Consider the following 23,186-nt stretch of genomic DNA (forward strand, 5'->3'; position numbering starts at 1 on the left):
GACACAGTTTGCAGACACATAAAAACCATTGGTGGTCTGCAAAACGTTGCACAATTTTTAAACTTTTTTTTTTTTTTTAAATATAAGCCGTTTACTGTAATTTTGCTTACATTGGATATTTTTTTTTTAATTAAAACACCATTGTTTAAAGATGTGTTTTTTTTCATGCATACCTCTTTGTAGATATTTATATAAAGGATAATCCACCTGACTATAAGTCAACTCTTTTGTGAGAAATGCTTTTGTGTTTTGTGTTCCCTTTGCCATCTCTTGTTGGATACAAACCTGTATTGCTGATTTCAAGATTGGTACAATAAGGAAGCTTCTTACCCCCCAAATATGGTCATTTCCTATCAGATGACAGTAGAGGGCAGCACCTTCACAAAAACAGATGTTTTCCAGGACAGACGTGGCTCCCAGTATAATTGTACTCGACAGTTTCCTCTTCATTTATCAAACATAATGAGTGATATTCTGTGTTTCAATCATATCTCAATATTATCTACAGCATGTAGACCCCAAATATATAGCTAATATTGTAAGCCTTTACTTTCCTCAAAATATCAACACGGAGTGTAGAAAGCAGTAAGAACACCTTAATATTGAGTCGCACCCTACCTTTTGCCCTCAGAACAGCCTCAATTCAAGGTGTCGAAAGCGTTCCACAGGGATGCTGGCCCAAGTTGACTCCAATGCTTCTCACAATTGTGTCAAGTTGGCTACATGTCCTTTGGATGGTGGACCATTCTTGATACACACGGGAAACTGTTGAGCGTGAACCCAGCAGCGTTGCAGTTCTTGACACAAACCTGGCACCTACTACCATACCCCGTTCAAAGGCACTTAAATATTTTGTCTTGCCCATTCACCCTCTGAATGGCACACATACACAATCCATGTCTCAAGGCTTACATTTTTTTATTTAACCTGTTTCCTCCCCTTCATCTACACTGATTAAAGTGGATTTTTACAAGTGACATTAATAAGGGATCATGACTTTCACCTGGTCAGTCTGTCATGGAAAGAGCAGGTGTTCTTAATGTTTTGTACACAGAGTATTACCATTCATAATTTGAAATCTGATTCTCAGATTCTACTGTTTCTTCAAATTTCCCACCAACTGCAGAATGTAACATGGTGGTCTTGACTGACCCCTGACCTCCAGGATCCTAGGTCCCCTCAACCAGAGGATGTGCATCCTCTCTAAGTTCCCTCTAACCCTTCGGTGAGTGTGTATGTTGTGTCATCCAACCCTTTAAGGTGCTTGATGGTTCAGTCAGAACTCACTAAGTTCTGTTCCCTAGCTCAGACTCGAAACGGTTTGTAAAACCATTTTTGTACCCTCCTCTACCATCACCTGCTTCTTTTTTTTCTGGTGTGAAGTGAGGATTTGGGACATCCGTAATCTGTTTCTCACCGAAAGTATTGAATACAACTGTCAAAAGAGTGAAAATATTATTTTAACTTAATCAAGCATCTGTTGCTGTTTTTCTAGTTATGTGGAGGGCCTTTCCTTTTGTTTTGCACTCTTTGTTTTTCTGTATTGATGTTATATTTTCTCAATTTCTATCATAGATCAGACTAAATGTGAGATGTGTATTATTGAGATCTTTGTGGCCCAATGGTTATGATACATGATATGATTCAGACCTCCACGGGGCAATGCCTCCTGCCTCAGTACATCAGTTTATGCAATAACAGATTCACCAAACACAATGGAACCTCTTGCTTAATTTGTATACTGCCAAATATCCGATGATGTGAAGCTGGTTTACCGGGTAACTTTATAAAACTTCTGTGAAATTTACACATTATGGACACCGATAGTTCAGCCTAGCTGTGCCCAATCATCTGCCATGATGAGGCAGTCCCTCCTTGTGTGTTCTTTTTATTTACAGCCTGACGAAGACCTTCAGGTCGAAACCGTTGCACAATAGAACTACGGGACTAATCACCAGTGTGCAGGTATCTATTTTTTTCTCATCATTTTACTTCTTGCACCTGCATGTTACTGGATATGCGTACACTACTTCAAAGCTGATTTAGTTAACATACACAGGGATCACTTATGTAACAGACGTGGGCAGTATTTGGAGAATTTGTAAATCCTGAATGATTTTATGATCAAGTGGACATATTGCCCGCTGTCCACCAGAGCAGACCCCAGCATCACGTCTATTATCCCTCACCATGGGTGATAAACCCAAGAGAGAGGGGGCCCAAGGAATCATGGGTAAGTCATTGCTAGGGGGTCAAAGGTCACAGTCTATCACTGTAGTCTTCTTTCTCTTTTTGGATTGGGTTGGAAGGGAGGGAGCGGGTGGGTGGAGGGGGCACTCGTGGTCAGGTCAAGGTTGAGAGAACCGCATGTTCCCAATGGAGTAGTCTTCTAGGAGTAATTAGGACTGTTTCTGGTCGAAGACACCTTCAACTGGTTGCACGATAATTTGTGAAAAAACTTTAAACTTGTTCCAGCCAGGTTTATGCTCTGTTATGTAATGGAATGCTAAGACACACCATGTTAACTTCAATTTAAATGTTACCCTGATTGTATGCAATTATCACATTTTTAAATAAACATCACATGGTTTATATCTGTTTTATCACCTATTTGGAAAGATTAACTGTTCTTTCTCTCGCAGCCTCTTGCTAATGAAATAAAACATATAGCCTTTTTTAAATATATGCCCAGGTTTGAAACCCTTAAACTTAAGATATGGAAGTTTTCACCATCTTCAAAGTCTCTCCAACTTAACACGTTTAGAGTGGATGATGTATTTAAGTCGTACAGCTTTACAGACTTACGAAGAGTGGGGAGTAACAGAAGAGTTAGCATTTTCCCCCTACTAACGGAAACTGATGCAGACACACGTGGAGGAAGGAGGGCTGAGGGCAGAACAGTGAGGCTGAGCTCTGGGGGTGTTGGTTGTGAGGAATGGATGTGGTGTCAGTGTCGAGATATTTTCTGTTTATGGCTGTTTTGTCAGGGATGCCAGGGAGCTCTGTGGTTCAGACTGACTGGGCTGCAGGCCCACAGACAGGCCTCTGAGAGACTCATGGATTCCCATGTGGTTGGGGAAACACAGTAGGCCACATAGTAGACCACATACATCCAAATATATAGAGATTTTTATATACAATAGTAGTATTGACAAAATGTATTGTTAGATCAAATTCCTTTTCCACTTGTGTAAAAACAACTGATCAAATTCATTATTATGCAATTATAATTAGATTCACATGCAATAATTGCTATATCGATACATGACTTTAGCGCATCATAAAGATTTACATTTTAGGATCCAGCTGAGATTTACCTTACACTTTAACAGGAAGCTCTGTACCAATAGGGAATTTGGTTTATGAGTTTAAACCAATAAGGGTACTTGTTGAATTTATAGTGCCAAGTCACTTCTGATCCTGAAATATGATTTACTTTAGTTTAAAGTTGTTAATCTCTGTTTTTGGAAACCTCTTCCTCTGTGTACTTTTCAGCAGAATGCAGGTGTCTTTAAATGTTATTTCAAGATAGACTGAACTGAAGGGAGGTGATGTGAGGTCCTTCTGTGGGTTGGAAGAGGCAAGGAAAGTGTGTGTGTGTACATGAGTGTACATTGTGTGTGTGTGTGTGTGCTGCTGGCAGATGTGCAGGGTTATAATTTTACAGGATGTTTTTGGGGAACTCTGTCGGGGTGACCCCGGTCCCCTGTACCCACTCAATTACTGGCCATGATGATGTGTTTAAATCTACATGATGCTCTGGTGACCTCTTGGTAATGTGAAGCATAATATACAGTACCAGTCAAAAGTTTGGACACACCTACTCATTCAAGGATTTTTCTTAATTTTTTTTATTATTTTCTACATTGTTACTACATTTTTCCAATTCGTTCCAGTCATTGGCAGCAGAGAACTGGAAGGAAAGGCGGCCAAATGAGGTGTTGGCTTTGGGGATGACCAGTGAGATATACCTGCTGGAGCGCGTGCTACAGGTGGGTGTTGTTATAGTGAGCTGAGATAAGGCAGAGCTTTACCTAGCGTAGACGACCTGGAGCCAGTGGGTCTGGCGACGAATATGTGGTGAGGGCCAGCCGACTCGAGCATACAGTCCGCAGTGGTGGGTGGTATAAGGGGCATTGGTGACAAAACGGATGGCACTGTATCCAGTTTGCTGAGTAGAGTATTGGAAGCTATTTGGTAAATGACATCACCGAAATCCGGTAGGATAGTCAGTTTTGCGGCATGAGTGAGGCTTTGTTGCTAAATAGGAAGCCGATTCTAGATGCTTAATACTTTATCTGTTATTTTACCAGGTAAGTTGACTGAGAACAGGTTCTCATTTACAGCAACAACCTGGGGAATAGTTACAGGGGAGAGGGATGAATGAGCCAATTGTAAACTGGGGATTATTAGGTGACCGTGATGGTTTGAGGGCCAGATTGGGAATTTAGCCAGGTCACCGGGGTTAACACCCCTTCTCTTACTACAAGTGCCATGGGATCTTTAATGACCTCAGAGAGTCAGGACACCTGTTTAACATCACCCTACACAGGGCAGTGTCCCCAATCACTGCCCTGGGGTTTGGGGATATTTTTTAGATCAGAGGAAAGAGTGCCACCTACTGGCCCTCCAACACCACTTTCAGCAGCACCTGGTCTCCCATCCAGGGACTGACCAGGACCAACCCTGCTTAGCTTCAGAAGCAAGCCAGGAGTGGTATGCAGGGTGGTATACTGCTGGCTTTCAGTCTGGAAGGAGAGTTTACAGTCTAGCCAGACACCTAGGTATTTGTAGTTGTCCACATATTCTAAGTCAGAACCGTCCAGAGTAGTGATGCTAGTCAGGCGGGCGGGTGCGGGCAGCGAATGGTTGAAAAGCATGCATTTGGTTTTACTAGCGTTTAAGAACAGTTGGAGGCCATGGAAGGAGTGTTGTATGGCATTGAAGCTCATTTGGAGGTTAGTTAACACAGTGTCCAAAGAAGGGCCAGATGTATACAGAATGGTGTCTGCAGTGATACGCCACACCATCCCATCTGGTTTGCTCTTAGTCCCACTATCATTTCTTTTTCAACAGGACAATGACTCAACCAACACACCTCCAGGTTGTGTAAGGGCTACTTGACCAAGAAGGAGAGTGTTGGGGTGCTTCATCAGATGACCAGGCCTCCACAATCACCTGACCTCAACCCAATTGAGATGGTTTGGGATGAGCTGGACTGCAGAGTGAAGTAAAAGCAGCCAACAAGTGCTCAGCAAATGTGGGAACACCTTCAAGACTGTTGGAAAAGCATTCCAGGTGAAGCTGGTAGAGAGAATGCCAAGAGTGTGCAAAGCTGTTATCAAGGCAAAGGGTAGCTACTTTTGAAGAATCTCAAATATAACATATATTTAGATTTGTTAAACACTTTTTTGGTTACTACATGATTCCATATGTGTTATTTCATAGCTGTGATGTCTTCACTATTATTCTACAATGTAGAAAATAGGACAAATAAAGAAAAACCCTTGAATGAGTAGCTGTCTAAACTTTTGACTGGTACTGTATATGCACTGTGGGGGATACAGTGTGCATACATAGGCATATTATTTATTCAGCCGATGATACAAGGTAGTGAAATATAAAGTTGTTGTACTTTCCTTGAGGGAGAAGAAACAGTGAAAAAATGATTTAATTAACCTGCAAAATTCCAAAAAATGTTTTGCTTAAACTATGTTCAATTTAATGAGCATCTTTCTGTTTTTTTATTCCCCCCAGTAAAATTGGCATATATAAGAGTCAAAAGGCCAACAAAAAATATTTATTTATAGCCTAAAGAGGTTGAGGTTCCTTTAAATTGAAATAACATATTTGCTTGAAATAACACACTATGCATATGTGAATGCATGGTGTAGTCAGTGTTGATTCATTATTACTATGTATTATTGGCTACATTGTATTGCTTGTAACAATAACTCCAGACTGATACAGTATATGATGAACAGGCTCGTGCATGCTGAATGCACATTTGAAGCTGGGGATATCCTTTCTTTTGCTCTTCAGAGTATCGTTGAATGAGAAGACAGATTCACTTTTGTTTGGATAGGGGGTGTCCCTCCCTCCACGCTTCATGTGACAAAAAAAAGACCGCCCCCCTTCAATTCCCATGGATCGAATCACAGAACCCCAGCTTCAAGACATCTGTTCCTCTACAAAAGAGCGTGCCCCGCATTCAGAGCTGTGACCGACTGTCTGTCGTGGTACCCTACATTTGCCCGTGATTATCAGCCGAAAATAGACATTGACCCAAACTCACCCTGCTCTTCTTTTCGCAGTTTATAGACCGGGGGGAATCGGAACGAGGGTTTTGCCTCCTCTCCATCTCTCGCGTCCAAGCAGAGAGAGCAATCGCCGTGCGTCAACCGGGTGCCATAGAGTAGCAGATTTATTTTTGTCTGCCCTCTAGCCTGGAGTTTCTCATCCTCCGCGTCTGGCTTCGAGGGTGAAGGACAACGAAGAGCTTATTAAAATATCGTGATACCCGATGTGTGAATATTTAGCGTTTATGGACATTTATTTTCTCGCATTCAGTCATCGTTAGAAGACGACTGTCATAATGGAGTCAGTGGAAAAGGAGTGTGGAGCGTTGGGTGGATTATTCCAAGCTATCGTCAACGACATGAAGGTACCAGAGCTCGATGAAGTCGACAGTTTTTTCCGACCTATTGCATGGATAATCTGACTCAATTTACTGCCTTTGTTTCCTCTCATATTCTGTACCGCCTCACTGGCTATACGAAAGGAGAAATTGTGATAAATATTTTTCCTTTATGTTACTTGCCTAGAGTGGCAGCTGTTCTGATGACGACCAACATGTCTTTGAATATAATCAAGCTGTTGATAGTTTGAGTTAATATTTGTAGGTTATAGGCTACAGAATTTGTTGTGCAAAATTTGTTATACAATTGTTCCATTGAAAATATGAGTTAGCCTGTACTTTTCAATAATTAAACATACTTTAAAAGGAAGTCAATAACTGAATATCAGAGTAATGACTGAATAGATTAGACAGTGTTCCAACTGATCCACTGCTAAATCAGTAATGGTTACAACAAACAACTGTAATTGTGGATGTCTTATTGGATATATGGCAGCTCCCTAACCTAATCATAACAAAACATGACAAACAACTGCTGTGACAGGGACATAACAAGTATGTGGCACACACTGATCACATAACCCATAACATGTTTTTAGTTTAGTGTGTGTGTGTGTGTGTGTGTGTGCCTACACATTTTCCAGTGTCTAACATCAGGCCAATAATGGAGGGGTTAATTGATCCAATTTGGCGACCCCTTCTTATCCAGGAAAGCAGCTCTTTGACAAAGACATGTCAAATGAAATGGCCAGTTTGGCCACTAGGCTGTGATCCATGTTGACCATGGTCTGACTCGCAAGATTATGGTCACAATGCAGTGTCCACCAGCAAAGATTATGATGTCTTTCTTTATAATTAGATACAGGGAGGGAGGGGAGCCTATTCAGATTATGGTCACAATGCAGCGTCCACCAGCAAAGATTATGTCTCTCTTTATTATTAGATACAGGGAGGGAGGGAAGCCTATTCAGATTATGGTCACAATGCAGTGTCCACCAGCAAATATTATGTCTCTCTTTATTATTAGATACAGGGAGGGAGGGAAGCCTATTCAGATTATGGTCACAATGCAGTGTCCACCAGCAAATATTATGTCTCTCTTTATTATTAGATACAGGGAGGGAGGGAAACCTATTCAGATTATGGTCACAATGCAGTGTCCACCAGCAAATATTATGATGTCTTTCTTTAGAATTAGATACAGGGAGGGAGGGAAGCCTATTCAGATTATGGTCACAATGCAGTGTCCACCAGCAAAGATTATGTCTCTCTTTATTATTAGATACAGGGAGGGAGGGGAGCCTATTCAGATTATGGTCACAATGCAGTGTCCACCAAAAAATATTATGACGTCTGTCTTTATAATTAGATACAGGGAGGGGAGGGTAGCCTATTCAGGTCAAGCAGGACAAGTTCACATAGGTCGAGCAGTGGCCTAGTTTGGTATGTTGTACAACAGATGGAAAGTGTGAACTGGCATGGTAATATGGAGTACAATGTTAGGCCATAAATAGGACGAGGAGTTTTTCTTGACCACACGATCTGACCAGGAACAACTCTGGGCCCCAGTTATAAACCTTATATTTTTATTATTTATATATATAGAATAAAAATATATCTAAAATGTGTGAGTGTATACAGTGGGGAGAACAAGTATTTGATACACTGCTGATTTTGCAGGTTTTCCTAATTACAAAGCATGTAGAGATCTGTCATTTTGATCATAGGTACACTTCAACTGTGAGAGACAGAATCCAAAACAAAAATCCAGAAAATCACATTGTATGATTTTTAAGTAATTCATTTGCATTTTATTGCATGACATAAGTATTTGATCACCTACCAACCAGTAAGAATTCCGGCTCTCACAGACCTGTTAGTTTTTCTTTAAGAAGCCCTCCTGTTCTCCACTCATTACCTGTATTAACAGCACCTGTTTGAACTCGTTACCTGTATAAAAGACACCTGTACACACACTCAATCAAACAGACTCCAACCTCTCCAGAATGGCCAAGACCAGACAGCTGTGTAAGGACATCAGGGATACAATTGTAGACCTGCACAAGGCTGAGATGGGCTACAGGACAATAGGCAAGCAGCTTGGTGAGAAGGCAACAACTGTTGGCGCAATTATTAGAAAATGGAAGAAGTTCAAGATGATGGTCAATCACCCTCGGTCTGGGGCTCCATGCAAGATCTCACCTCGTGGGGTATCAATGATCATGAGGAAGGTGAGGGATCAGCCCAGAACTACACGGCAGGACCTGGTCAATGACCTGAAGAGAGCTGGGACCACAGTCTCAAATAAATCCATTAGTAACACACTACGCCGTCATGGATTAAAATCCTGCCGCGCATGCAAGGTCCCCCTGCTCAAGCCAGCGCATGTCCAGGCCCGTCTGAAGTTTGCCGATGATCCAGAGGAAGAATGGGAGAAGGTCATGTGGTCTGAGACAAAAATAGAGCTTTTTGGTCTAAACTCCACTCGCCGTGTTTGGAGGAAGAAGAAGGATGAGTACAACCCCAATAACACCATCAAAACCGTGAAGCATGGAGGTGGAAACATCATTCTTTGGATTCTTTTCTGCAAAGGGGACAGGACGACTGCACCGTATTGAGGGGAGGATGGATGGGGCCATGTATACCGAGATCTTGGCCAACAACCTCCTTCCCTCAGTAAGAGTATTGAAGATGGGTCGTGGCTGGGTCTTCCAGCATGACAACGACACGAAACACACAGCCAGGGCAGCTGAGGACTGGCTCCATAAGAAGCATCTCAAGGTCCTGGAGTGGCCTAACCTGTCTCCAGACCTGAACCTAATAGAAAATCTTTGGAGGGAGCTCAAAGTCCGTATTGCCCAGCGACAGCCCCGAAGCCTGAAGGATCTGGAGAAGGTCTGTATGGAGGAGTGGGACAAAATCCCTGCTGCAGTGTGTGCAAACCATGTCTAGAACTACAGGAAATGTATGATCTCTGTAATTGCAAACAAAGGTTTCTGTACCAAATATTAAGTTCTGCTTTTCTGATGTATCAAATGCTTATGTCATGCAATAAAATGCAAATTAATTACTTAAAAATCATACAATGTGATTTTCTGGGTATTTGTTTTAGATTCCGTCTCTCAGTTGAAGTGTACCTATGATAAAAATTACAGACCTCTACATGCTTTGTAAGTGGGAAACACTGCCAATTTTGCAGGTTTTCAAATACTTGTTCTCCCCACTGTATATAGAATTATTTATGTCCTTCCTCTCTCTAGGCTTGTCTGGGTTCCAGACCTGAAATTATAAAGTCGAATTTGAACTCAATTACTTACCAGGTTAAGTAAGGTCATGTCATCAGGTACACAGTATTATGTGTGTCTATTGATAAAACGCATGTCTCTGAGTAGGTGTGCTGATCTAGGATCAGGGCCCCCCTGGTCCAGTCTTTCTAATCTAAAAGGCTAAATGTATCCTATATCAGCACTCCTACTCTGATCCCTGATATTGATCATCTACTCAGTGGCTAACTGGCCATGGCCACTCGATAGCCTACCTTCTATTTATGGGGCGTAGTTTGCCAAGCACTGTAAGATGCTCAATGAGATACAATATGCTAAATATCAGCATTTCATACAGTATTCTTTTGTCATTGTGTCTACGGGAGAAAGACAACATTTAGAGAAAGGGACCTATTATCAGCTGGAATTAATGGTCCAGATACAGAAAACCTTACTCAGCAGTCAGCTCATCTGGCTCGTATTCACTAGGGCATGCAATGGAAAACATCAAGTGCATTGCAACGGATAATGTAAATGAGCGTTTCTTATTGAACAAGTCCAAGTAGTCCCTCCCTGTTTTCAGTTTTCTACCGTTTGGTGCCTAATGAATACTACCCTGGTGCATAGTGCTTGACTTCCTCCCGAGCCAGTCAAGGAGAGAATTAGCCGTATGGCTGAACCTGGTGTAGGCTAGGTACACACTGTCAGTGTCGCAGCCTGTTGAGAGGTAACTCTGCCAGTGTATCACTGACTCCCCTATATCCAACAGTGCAACATGACACAGACAAGCCGTTAGCACCTGATGCAGTTGTATAACAGCCTGCTCTGCTCCCTTCAGATGAATTCATTAACTGAGGAAGGAAGGATCTGCCTGGATTTTGGGAGCTGTGTTTGTGTGTGTGTGCATCTTTCTTCACTGCGCTGCATGGATATCTTAACCCTGCTTTCACCCTGCACCCTCAGCTGTCCTGTCTCAGCCTCCTCCTGCCATTGTCAGGAGGTATAGGGCTGAAAAGCTAATTAGCCACCTGTTGCAGTCCAGTGAAGACAGACGGAGAATGGCGAAGCATTAGGAGAACATTTTAATCGTGAATGTGAAAGTCTTAATAGTGAAACTTGATCACTTTGTGAGGAGTTCATTTTCTCATAGAAAGATATCTTGAAAACAGGGAATGATCACTTCTTGGATATGATGACGAGAGAAATAGGAGTTGAGTGAATGATCTGGGATGTTTCTTTTGCCTATTTTCCCCTTTCTCTGCAGTCTTTTCACTTCTCTGCAAGAGAAGCTGGTGAATATGTATATAGACAGCCTGTGTCCCTCTCTCTGGTCTCTATGAGGCTCAGGCTGGGCTCCGATCCTAAGCGTGTTTTGTGTTTTGGCCAGGGGCCTGTAGGGAGGAAGGTAGGCAGCTGCTGGGGCCTGTAGGGAAGCACACTCTTAGAAAAAAGGGTTCCAAAAGGGTTCTCCGGTTGTCCACATAGGAGAACCCCTTTGGGTTCCAGGTAGAACAGTTTTTGGTTCTAGGTAGAAGCCTTTTAAGTTCCATGTAGAACCCAATAGTGTTCTACCAAAGGGTTATCTTATGGAGACAGCTGAAGAACCCTTTTAGGTTCTAGATAGCAAATGTTTTTCTAAGCGTGCAGGCTGCTGCTGGGGCTCAGGGCTGGAGGGAGGCAGGCTGCTGCTGGGGCTCAGGGCTGGAGGGAGGCAGGCTGCAGGGCTGGAGGGAGGCTGGCTCTGGGGCTGGGCTGGAGGGAGGCTGGCTGCTGCTGGGGCTCAGGGCTGGAGGGAGGCTGGCTGCTGCTGGGGCCCAGGCCTGGAAGGAGGCTGGCTGCGTGTCCTCAGGGAAATCTGATCCAGCATGATTCCTTAAAGAGCAGGCACACTACCTGCCCTAACCATATTTCCCCCTCCCTCCCACACACCCCAGCTTTGCCCTGCAGTGAGTCAACAGTGAGTCAACTGTATTTTCAGCATGGTTAGGTAAGAGCGAATATGCAAGCTTGATTGGATGATAATGTATTATGTTGTTCTGAGTCATATGAGAAGGCTGAGCACAGGTTTTCCAAAGTGCTGGTCCACTGGAACAAAACATTGTGTGTGTGAGTATGTATGTGTGTGCGCGCGTGTGTGCATGAGTGCGCGCACGCGCCAAAGGTTTAAACTAACATTTGATTCCTCTTTCATCCAGAGTTCATATCCAGTGTGGGAAGACTTCAGTGCCAAGGCCACTAAACTACACTCCCAACTCAGGTGAGACCTTGATTCTCCATTATGTCTGTGACTGACTATCATGTCCTATCTATCCCACCTTCAATAGATACAAGTTTGCATTTATTGGGATGACATATGTACTGGAGGCAGCTCTGCAGGGTAGTCACTAGCTGGCACAGCCACAAAGTCATAACATCTGATTTTAAACCTAACCTGAACCTGAACCCTAACCTGAGCCACACTGCTAACCTTATGTCTAAGCCTAATGTTAAATTAAGACCACTAAGCTAATTTTGTTTTCATACATATTCACAATATACTTTGCACAGCTCTGTCTTCAGGACAAGAGTAATCCCAATAAATGTGAACCTGCTCAGTAGACTTGCTACTCTAAGTGTCCAGTGTTGACATTCTGGTCTATTCATAGTTTCTAGTCGCTGTTGAGGTTGAATACTGACTGCTGTGTCCTCCTGTGTACTTGTAGGACTACAGTTCTGGCAATAGTAACATTTCTAGATGCCTTTCAGAAGGTGGCAGACATGGCGACCAACTCAAGAGGTAAGGAGAAAATAGCAAGATGAGTGACTAAGGGACTCTTAAACAGTTTTAAAAAAAGAGTGGTTTCCTATCTCTGTCTCTTTTCCTTTGACTGCACTAATCGGAAAACACAGGAGAAGTGAGACCAAAACCAACCTAATTGATTCATATGTGCTTTTGCTTTCACTTGTCTAGTTCTTTCACACTGAATGAATAAAATAAGAAGAGTGAGAAGCCACTTCAGAAGCCACTTTGGGAAGTACACTGTGTCTGCTCTCTGCAGTATGTAGGCTCTTTGTTCTATGAAGTGTTCCTTCCTCCCTTGATTCCTTCCTTGATTCTATCATGACATGATTGTAGGAAGGATACATTTCAAGAGTATTTGAATAGGGCTTATATACAGAGTCCATTCTCCAACATGAAGAATCATGCTGGGTGAATCTACATGGAAACAGCCCACTAAACTGATCAAGCTGAGCTCATTGTATGTAGGGCTGGTGATGAGGATGTGTTGTGATCTGCTTGGTCACTGTATGGAGCGGCAGACAGATCCTCTGTAGAGCAATGATTAATAAAATTCTCCACCCGGTTGATCATCGAAAGCAGTATTTAGGTGAAAAATCTATACACACACAGATGCATGCCTGCATATATATATGTATATATATACACACGCACACACACACACAACTATTGATAGTTTGCTGAGCATCTACAGATGGACTATCCAAATATAGTGTTACCATGAATATTGATACACCAGCTAGTAACCAAACATATGTCTCCATCCCTGATGAGGCTGCATCACTAAACCTAAAGTGAGCTTAGGTGCTGTAACAATGGGCCGCAAGGTGTGATGAGGCTGGCCAATGGCCCACAAATAAAAAGTCCCAGTATATCTGTCATCCTCACAGCAGGCGAGCTCTCTGAGGGGCTGGATCCTGGCAACATCTGGCAACCTGAACCTGTTCTCGCTAGTAATGTTCTGACTGTGCCAGGGCAACTATTCAGAGACAGAGAGAGACTAATTACTTTAAACGCTTACAGATAGGACATGATTATAATCTCTATCACTCATGTGCCAACTCACTCCAATCCCTCTTCCAGTGACCTTAGCTGTAGGATTAGACAGACACCATGGAATCCATGGCAGCAACATCCGAATGTGGCATATACAAACAGTATGGGGAGAGATGTTATAAAATTAAAGAACAATGCCAGGCAAGCTCAATCAAGCCCAGATCAAATATTTGAAACTATTTCAAATAGTATTTAAACTCAGGTCTTTCGGAAGACACACAGCATCCCACTGATGCCTGTGTCTATGTAAAGTAGATGGAGGTTTTGAATGTTTGTTTCTGGATCATTAGCAATATGTCAGTGAACCAATTCCATTCCATTTGTCCTCTGGGAGCCCTTTTGTGCTCAGCGCCAGTCAGCAGACTTCACAACTGCAGCCATTCATTTGGAAGGAGGAATGTCGATATTTATTTTAACCGGCTGGTGCTGGAGAACAAAGACCCTTGAACTCTCACTGCAGGCTGGGTAGTGGTTTGGGTCATTTCACCTCCCCCAGTTGATGGTACTACCGGGTTCTCAGGGTTCTCTACAAGTGTTTAAATTGCTGGTTCTAGTCAGGAAGATGTTATAACAGTGTTGTAGAGAGCGAGAGAGACAGAAAGAAAGAGAGTATGAGAGATAGAAAGTGTTAGAATGTGTCTGTGTGTGTGTGTGTGTGTGTGTGTGTGTTTATTAGTCTGTGTGTTTGCGTGTCTGTGTGTGTCTGTCTAGGGGTTATTGCGCCACAGGGATCTGCTCTGTGGTATGTAGTGTTGGCCATCAGGCCTGATTACCTCTCAGCATCAGGGGATGGACCACAGCTGCTGGCACAGCTGGAGATTTGACCACGTTCTTCTCCTCTAATCTAGCCCTGACACACTCACCCCCTAACCCCTTTAACTCACTACCCATCCCACACACTTACAGTATTCTGTCATTCCATTTACCTATCCTGTCTTCTGCCTCTCATTCTGCACTCAATCAAACACCCACCTGTCACTGGTCTCACACCCACAAATTGAGAGAGGGAATGAGAGGAGAGCAAAGCAGGAGGAGATGAAGTACTGCTTGGAAATGGACACTGGGTATTATTGGGAAATAGTTTATTTATATCACCATAATCACTGACAGAAAAAGTCTCCTGCATCTCTCTCTCCTTTCTTTCTCTGTCTCTCTCACAATGTATCTCCACCCAGCTCTCTCTCCTTTCTCTCCCTCTATCTCTCTCTGTCTTTCTCTGTCTCTCTATATATCTCCACTATCTCTCTACTTTCTCTCCCTCTATCTCTCTCTGTCTTTCTCTGTCTCTCTCTCTATGTATCTCCACCTAACTCTCTCTCCTTTCTCTCCATCTATCTCTCTGTCTTTCTCTGTCTCTCTCTCTCTATGCATCTCCACCTAACTCTCTCTCTTTTCTCTCCCTCTATCTCTCTCTCTGTCTTTCTCTGTCTCTGTCTCTCTATGCATCTCCACCCAACTCTCTCCTTTCTCTCCATCTATCTCTCTGTCTCTCTCTTTTTTTCCAGCTTGGTCTGGGTTCAAGTCTGGGCTCCCAGCCGTGTGCCATGTTTTGAAACTTTATGTGCACATTTGGTCACCTACAAACAAGCAAGATTTCTGGCTCTCACAGACTTGTAACTTCTTCTTTAAGAGGCTCCTCTGTCCTCCACTCGTTACCTGTATTAATGGCACTTGTTTGAACTTGTTATCAGTATAAAAGACACCTGTCCACAACCTCAAACAGTCACACTCCAAACTCCACTATGGCCAAGACCAAAGAGCTGTCAAAGGACACCAGAAACAAAATTGTAGACCTGCACCAGGCTGGGAAGACTGAATCTGCAATAGGTAAGCAGCTTGGTTTGAAGAAATCAACTGTGGGAGAAATTATTAGGAAATGGAAGATAACAAGATAATACAAGACCGCTGATAATCTCCCTCGATCTGGGGCTCCGCGCAAGATCTCACCCCGTGGGGGCAAAATGATCACAAGAATGGTGAGCAAAAATCCCAGAACCACACGGGGGGACCTAGTGAATGACCTGCAGAGAGCTGGGACCAAAGTAACAAAGCCTACCATCAGTAACACACTACGCCGCTAGGGACTCAAATCCTGCAGTACCAGACGTGTCCCCCTGCTTAAGCCAGTACATGTCCGGGCCGTCTGAAGTTTGCTAGAGAGCATTTAGATGATCCAGAAGAAGATTGGGAGAATGTCATATGGTCAGATGAAACCAAAATATAACTTTTTGGTAAAAACTCAACTCGTTGTGTTTGGAGGACAAAGAATGCTGAGTTGCATCCAAAGAACACCATACCTACTGTGAAGCATGGGGGTGGAAACATCATGCTTTGGGGCTGTTTTTCTGCAAAGGGACCAGGACGACTGATCCGTGTAAAGGAAAGAATGAATGGGGCCATGTATCGGGAGATTTTGAGTGAAAACCTTCTATCAGCAAGGGCATTGAAGATGAAACGTGGCTGGGTCTTTCAGCATGACAATGATCCAAAACACACCGCCCGGGCAATGAAGGAGTGGCTTCATAAGAAGCATTTCAAGGTCCTGGAGTGCCCTAGCCAGTCTCCAGATCTCAACCCCATAGAAAATCTTTGGAGGGAGTTGAAAGTCCGTGTTGCCCAGCAACAGCCCCAAAACATCACTGCTCCATAGGAGATCTGCATGGAGGATTGGGCCAAAATACCAGCAACAGTGTGTGAAAACCTTGTGAAGACTTACAGAAAACGTTTGACCTCTGTCATTGCCAACAAATATATAACAAAGTATTGAGATAATCTTTTGTTATTGACCAAATACTTATTTTTCCACCATAATTTGCAAAAAAATTCATTAAAAATCCTACAATGATTTTCTGGATTTTTTTTTTCTCTTTTTGTCTGTCATAGTTGAAGTGTACCTATGATGAAAATTACAGGCCTCTCTCATCTTTTTAAGTGGGAGAACTTGCACAATTGGTGGCTGACTAAATACTTTTTTTGCCCCACTGTACCTCTGTGTACAGGGGTTAGTGTGGGTAAGTAAAGTTAGCCTGGATTTTAGAGTGGGTGATTTAGTCCTCCATATTTTGATCAAGGTGAGCGGGGCATTCACATTGGGCACAAAGTGAGTTACTATAGGTCCTCAATTCTGCCATATTTGGATGAGAGAAGGTGAGTTCTCCATATATGGGTGAGTGAGGGAGAATGGGGAAGTTAGTACAGACAGTGAATGAGGGTGGATGGGTTGGAATTTCCAAAGCTCTCTGGAGGGAGGGAGGGGCGTACAGTTAATCCTCTTATAGCTCCAACACACATAACAGAGTGGGTTTCCTCTCTTCAGATTAACAGAAGCAGATCCCATAGCTTTAACATACACACTACAGTCTGCTGATCACTGTCATGGGAGGTGTGTGTTCATATACACAGTACTGAAGCTAAGTGTACTGTATGCTAGATCTAAACACACAAACTCACAGATACTCTTTTCAGATTAATTCACATACACAATTGTCTAGTCAATCAATATACGCAGATCAGCATATGCTCTCTCCCTCCCTTTTCTCTTTCTCTCTATCGTTCTCTCTGTCTCTCCTAGTAGATCAGTGTGTCAGTGAGGCAGTAATCCTGCTTGGCCGCTGTGCTTCTCTGGGTTGGCAGATGGCACTGATATCCTTGCCCGGCATCTGGACAACCTGAAGATTACTGTCAGCTTTACCATCATAGCAGTGGAGCTATTGTTAAAAAAAACAGTGGGCCCTTGTGATATGGGGATATGAGTCTAGTTTTAATGTGGAGATGTGGATGTAGGAGTGTGTACTAGCCTGGTTCCAGATCTTTTCATGCTGTCTTGTCAACTCCTATGGTCATTGTTGGCCAGACAGCAGAAACAGATCTGGGACCAGGCTAGAAATGTACTGTATATAGCCGAGACACAATCTGTGTTGTGTTATATGATGTATGTGTAGACTGGAATACGTATGGGACCGGATTATTTAGATGTGGACATTGTGTGCAGGGTATTTGTTGTTGAATACATGGTTATTGTGTGATGCTCTTCACCTTGGCAGGCTATTCCTACTGATTGTATTGTATTGCTCTTGAATGAAAACCATCGTTACAGCGGTCTGCCCGTCCGTCTGTGTCCGCCAGCCGGTCTGTCATGGCTGTGGTGGCTCTGAGTTCCCATGTGCTTTCAGAAGCATTAACCTCAAGGCCTGTGCTAACCTGCGGTCGCCTCCTAAACCCCGAAATGAACCATTCCAATGATTATTATTACTACAGAGAACGGGAGGAATGGAGGGAAGGGGAGAATAATACTATAGAAGGAGAAGAAGAAAAGTCTCTCTTGGCTCTGTGTAAGGAACACTCTGCAGGCGAATACCGCGCAAAGAAGACAAACATGAGAGTTGAGGAGAACACTGTGTTCAGCTTTATCCTGTAAGGACCGGGTGGAGGGGAGCAAGGGATAGCAGGAGAGGGAAAACAAATGGGAGAGAAAGAGGGACTGAGAAAAGAATGCAAACTAAGGCAATGAGGGAAGAGAGTGAGTGAAGGAATAAAGCTTGGCTTGGATCATGGCGTTAAGAGCGTGTTTCTCAACCGGTTTAGCAGGACTCCCACTGGTTACCATAGACTGCCAGTCTTTGCGCTAACGCTAGTTAGCAATTGCGCTTAAGCTTGTTAGCATCTTCCTTCAAACTGCATGCTGAGATATAAAAATAGCAGATAAATGGCTTCATTGCCAAATTCCCAAATAATCCTTTAAAGAGGTGGAGGCAGACATATCTTCATGGGTGATATCTACAGTATTACCCAATCTGCTCACAGTGAAATGGACCTTGAAAACAAGACAATGGAGGAAGGGCACATGGATGGAGCACAGAGAGTGAGACTGGAAGGCTACTTGTTGTTCGAGACTAGAGTGAGGAACCTTTTAATGGTCAACTAGAACGATACGTAAGACAGACATCAGTTTCTCAAAACAATTATGGAAAACAATGAGAGTCTATAATATTATACACACTGGTGGATCGCATCTGATTGTGATCCAGTGACTGTAGACTGTGGTGGGTCCCTCCAGCATCACTCCCTTAGGTCAGGGTGTCCCTGACGGTCAGCTCTATGGCAACGCTCCGTGCTCTGGAAAAACAGTCTGGGAAATAGGCCTATACATCTCCTCTGTCTCCCTCTCTCTTTTGTCACTTTTTCACTCTCTTATTTTCTTTCTTTTTATTTCCTTCTCTCTTTCTTTCTATCTTCCTCTGTCTCGTAAAACGTGGTGTTTTTCTCCTGCATAGCTCCCTGATGAAAAGCACATCTGGAGAAAAGAGAGACACAGACAGGATTATTTTTAGCAACACTTATGTCCCAAGGCAGGAAGCTCCTTCAGCAGTAAATATCTCTACCTCCTCCTCTTCCTCCTCCTGTCCATCATCCTAATACAGTCCAGAGGGTGTTATTGACTGCATAGTCCACACCACACTGGAGGTTGTGGAATCTGTTGGTTGTGAAACTGTATAGTCTGTTAATAACTTATGGGCCATAACCTGGGCCATAAGGTGGCCTGAGTCTCACAAAGACAGACAGGCTGGGAGGCAGATAGATGCACGTGCACACACACACATACATTGAAAAACCTGGCATCCATGGCTGCACCTGCAGTGGACCAGTTCCGTTGTCCCCTTATCCCATCACTCGTCAGCCCATCCTCAGTCTATTGCCTCTTTTATCTTCTCCTCCTCCCCATCTTCTTTCATCTATTCAATGGCCTCCGCTGTGTCTCTGCCAGCTTGCTCTCTGAACCTCTTAAAAAAGGGGTGAGAGTGGGTAAAGGGAAGAGCTTGTGTTCAAATCAGTCGGATTATCGTCAGCGGTCACTGCTTGGCAAAGGTGCCAACGTGAGGTGTAACAACGTAATCCTTTGGAGTTTGTGCTGGAAGAAATGTATATTTTGCACTAGGATATTTCCATAGCTAACTAGCTGGATAAGATTCCTATTTCTTACATTTATTTATTTTCACCTTTATTTAACCAGGTAGGCCAGTTAAGAAAAAGTTCTCATTTACAACTACGACCTGGCCAAGATAAAGCAAAGCAGTGTGACACAAACAACAACACAGAGTTACACATAAACAAAGGTACAGTCAATAACACAATATAAAAAAAATCTATGTACAGTGTGTGCAAATGTAGAAGAGTAGGGAGGTAGGTAATAAACAGGCCATAGAGGCAAAATAATTACAGTTTAGCATTAACACTGGAGTGATGGATGTGCAAGTGATGATGTGCAAGTAGAGATATTGGGGTGCAAGAGGGTCAGTAATAATATGGGGGTGAGGTATTATTTAAAGATTGACTGTGTACAGGTACAGTGATCGGTAAGCTGCTCTAACAACTGATGCTTAAAGTTAGAAAGGGTGATATAAGACTCCAGCTTCAGTGATTTGGTGGGTCAGAGAATCACCAGCAGCAAGAGCGACATCATTGATATATACAGAGAAAAGAGTCGGCCCGAGAATTGAACCCTGTGGCACCCACATAGAGACTGCCAGAGGTCCGGACAACAGGCCCTCCGATTTGACACACTGAACTCTATCTGAGAAGTAGTTGGTGAACCAGGCGAGGCAGTCATTTGAGAAGCCAAGGCTATTGAGTCTGCCTATAAGAGTGCGGTGATTGACAGAGTTGAAAGCCTTGGCCAGGTCGATGAAGACGGCTGCACAGTACTGTCTTTTATCAATGGCGGTTATGATATCATTTAGGACCTTAAGCGTGGCTGAGGTGCACCCATGACCAGCTCGGGAACCAGATTGCATAGTGGAGAAGGTACGGTGGGATTCTAAAAGGTTGGGGATCTGTTTGTTAACTTGACTTTCGAAGATTTTAGAAAGGCAGGGCAGGATGGCTATAGGTCTATAACAGCTCGGGTCTAGAGTGTCTCCCCCTTTCAAGAGGGGGATGACCGCAGCAGCGTTCCAGTCTTTGGGGATCTCAGGCGATACGAAAGAGAGATTGAACAGGTTAGTAATAGGGGTTGCAACATTTTCGTTGGATAATTTTAGAAAGAGATGGTCCAGATTGTCTAGCCCAGATCATTTGTAGGGATGCAGATTTTTTAGCTCTTTCAGAACATGAGCTGTCTGGATTTGGGTGAAGGAGAAGCGGAGTGGGCTTGGGCAAGTTGCTACAGGGGGTGCTGAGATGTTGGCCGGGGTAGGGGTAGCTAGGTGTAAAGCATGGCCAGCCTTAGAAAAATGTTTATTGAAATTATCTGAGATTTATCGGTGGTGACAATGTTTCCTATCCTCAGTGCAGTGGGCAGCTGGGAGAGGGTTGCTCTTATTCTCCATGGACTTTACAGTGTCCCCAAACCTTTTGGAATTAGTGCAACAGCATGCACATTTCTGTTTGAAAAAACTAGCCTTAGCTTTCCTAACTGACTGATTATATTGGTTCCTGACTTCCCTGAAAAGTTGCATATCGCGGGGGCTATTTGATACTAATGCAGAACGCCACAGGATGTTTTTGTGCTGGCCAAGGGCAGCCACGTCTGGGGTGAACCAAGGGCTATATCTGTTCTTAGTCCTACATTTTTTGAATGGGGCATGCTTATTTAAGATGGAGAGGAAAGCACTTTTAAAGAGCATCCAGGCATCCTCTACCGACAGGATGAGGACAATATCCTTCCAGGATACCTGGGCCAGGTCGATTAGATAGGCCTGCTTGCTGAAGTGTTTTAGGGAGCGTTTGACAGTGATGAGGGGTGGTCGTTTGACGACGGACCCATTACGCAAGCAGGCAATGATGCAATGATCACTGAGATCCTGGTTGAAGACAGCAGAGGTGTATTTAAAGGGCAAGTTGGTCAGGATGATATCTAAGAGGGTTCCCATGGTTACGGATTTAGGGTTGTACCTGGTAGGTTCCTTGATAATTTGTGTGAGATTGAGGGCATCTAGCTTAGATTGTAGGATGGCCGGTGTGTTAAGCATGTTCCAGTTTAGGTCACCTAATAGTACGAGCTCTGAAGAAAGATGGGGGGCAATCAATTCACATATGGTGTCCAGGGCACAGCTTGGGGCTGAAGGTGGTCTGTAACAAGCGGCAACGGTGAGAGACTTGTTTCTGGAAAGGTGAATTTTTTAAAGGAGAAGCTCGACTTGTTTGGACACAGACATGGATAGTATGAACGAACTTTGCAGGCTATCTCTGCAGTAGATTACAACTCCGCCCCCTTTGGCAGTTCTATCTTGTTGGAAAATGTTATACTTTCCGGATTTTTGGTGGCCTTTCTAAGCCAGGATTCAGACACGGCTAGGACTTCCGGGTTGGCAGAGTGTGCTAAAGCAGTGAATAAAATAAACTTAGGGAGGAGGCGTCTAATGTTAACATGCATGAAACCAAGGCTTTTATGGTTACAGAAGTCAACAAATGAGAGTTCCTGGGGAATGGAAGTGGAGCTAGGCGCTGCAGGGCCTGGGTTAACCTCTACATCACCAGAGGAACAGATGAGGAATAGGATAAGGGTACGGCTAAAGGCTATACGAACTGGTCGTCTAGTGCATTTGGAACAGAGAGTAAAAGGAGCAGGTTTCTGGGCACAGATGAATAGATTTAAGGCATAATGTACAGACAAGGGTATGGTAGGATGTGAATACAGTAGAGATAAACCTAAGCATTGAGTGACGATGAGAGAGGTATTGTCTCTAGAGACACCATTTAAACCAGGTGAGACCACCACATGTGTGGGAGGTAGAACTAAGTCCTATTGATCAGGGTGGGAGGCTCTACAGTGAAATAAGACAGACAGTCACTAAACAGAACAGCAATGGACAAGGCATAATGACATTAGGGAGAGGCATGCACAGCTGAGTGATCATAGGGTCCAGTGAGTAGCTAGGCGAGCTGGAGACATGGTGATTCAGACAGCTAGCGGGCCGGGCTAGCAGAAGGGCCTTAGGAGTACGTCGCGATGGAAGAGTCAAACCCCCTCTGACAGTTACATCGGCAGACAAGTCGTGATGGATCGGCGGGGCTCCGTGTAGGCAGTAAAAGGGTCCAGGCCAATTGGCAAAATAGGTATTGTAGCCCAAGAAATTGGCTGAGGGACCTCTTCAGCTTGCTGGGAGGTGAGCCTAGCTCAGGGCTAGCTCCAGGCTAACTGGTGCTTGCCTTCGGGACAGAGACGTTAGCCAGGAGTAGCCACTTGGAAAGCAGCTAGCTAGCTGCGATGATCCGGTGTAAAGGTTCAGAGCTTGCGGTAGGAATCCGGAGATGTGGTAGAAAGAACAAAAACTGTTCGATATGTTACAGACAGGTAGCGGGCCGCGGCTAGCAAATGGGCCTTCAGGTGACGTCGTGACGGAGGAGCCTGTTGAAACCCCCTCGGGCGGATTACGTCGGCAGACCAGTCGTGATGGATCTGCGGGGCTCCGTGTCGGCAGTTAAAGGGTTCCAGGCCAATTGGCAAAATAGG

General features: G+C 43.8%; 1 protein-coding gene across 5 annotated transcripts in view; it reads left to right on the plus strand.

Annotated features, from left to right (window-relative positions):
* Positions 1 to 6,121: 6,121 nt before the first annotated feature.
* LOC112218744 (protein MTSS 2) overlaps positions 6,122 to 23,186 on the plus strand; it is a 37,957-nt gene continuing 20,892 nt past the window's right edge. For 2 of the 5 annotated variants that reach the window (XM_024379820.2, XM_024379824.2), the window contains exons 1-3: positions 6,123 to 6,664; positions 12,096 to 12,157; positions 12,603 to 12,676. In XM_024379820.2, the coding sequence (XP_024235588.1) occupies positions 6,596 to 6,664; positions 12,096 to 12,157; positions 12,603 to 12,676 (205 nt within the window). In that variant the 5' untranslated portion in view covers positions 6,123 to 6,595. Of the gene's footprint in view, positions 6,665 to 12,095; positions 12,158 to 12,602; positions 12,677 to 23,186 lie in introns of all 5 variants that reach the window. The other 3 variants (XM_024379819.1, XM_024379822.1, XM_024379823.2) reach the window with 2 other exon arrangements.

Source organism: Oncorhynchus tshawytscha, linkage group LG19 (genome assembly GCF_018296145.1).
Source record: "Oncorhynchus tshawytscha isolate Ot180627B linkage group LG19, Otsh_v2.0, whole genome shotgun sequence".
Lineage (NCBI taxonomy): Eukaryota > Metazoa > Chordata > Actinopteri > Salmoniformes > Salmonidae > Oncorhynchus > Oncorhynchus tshawytscha.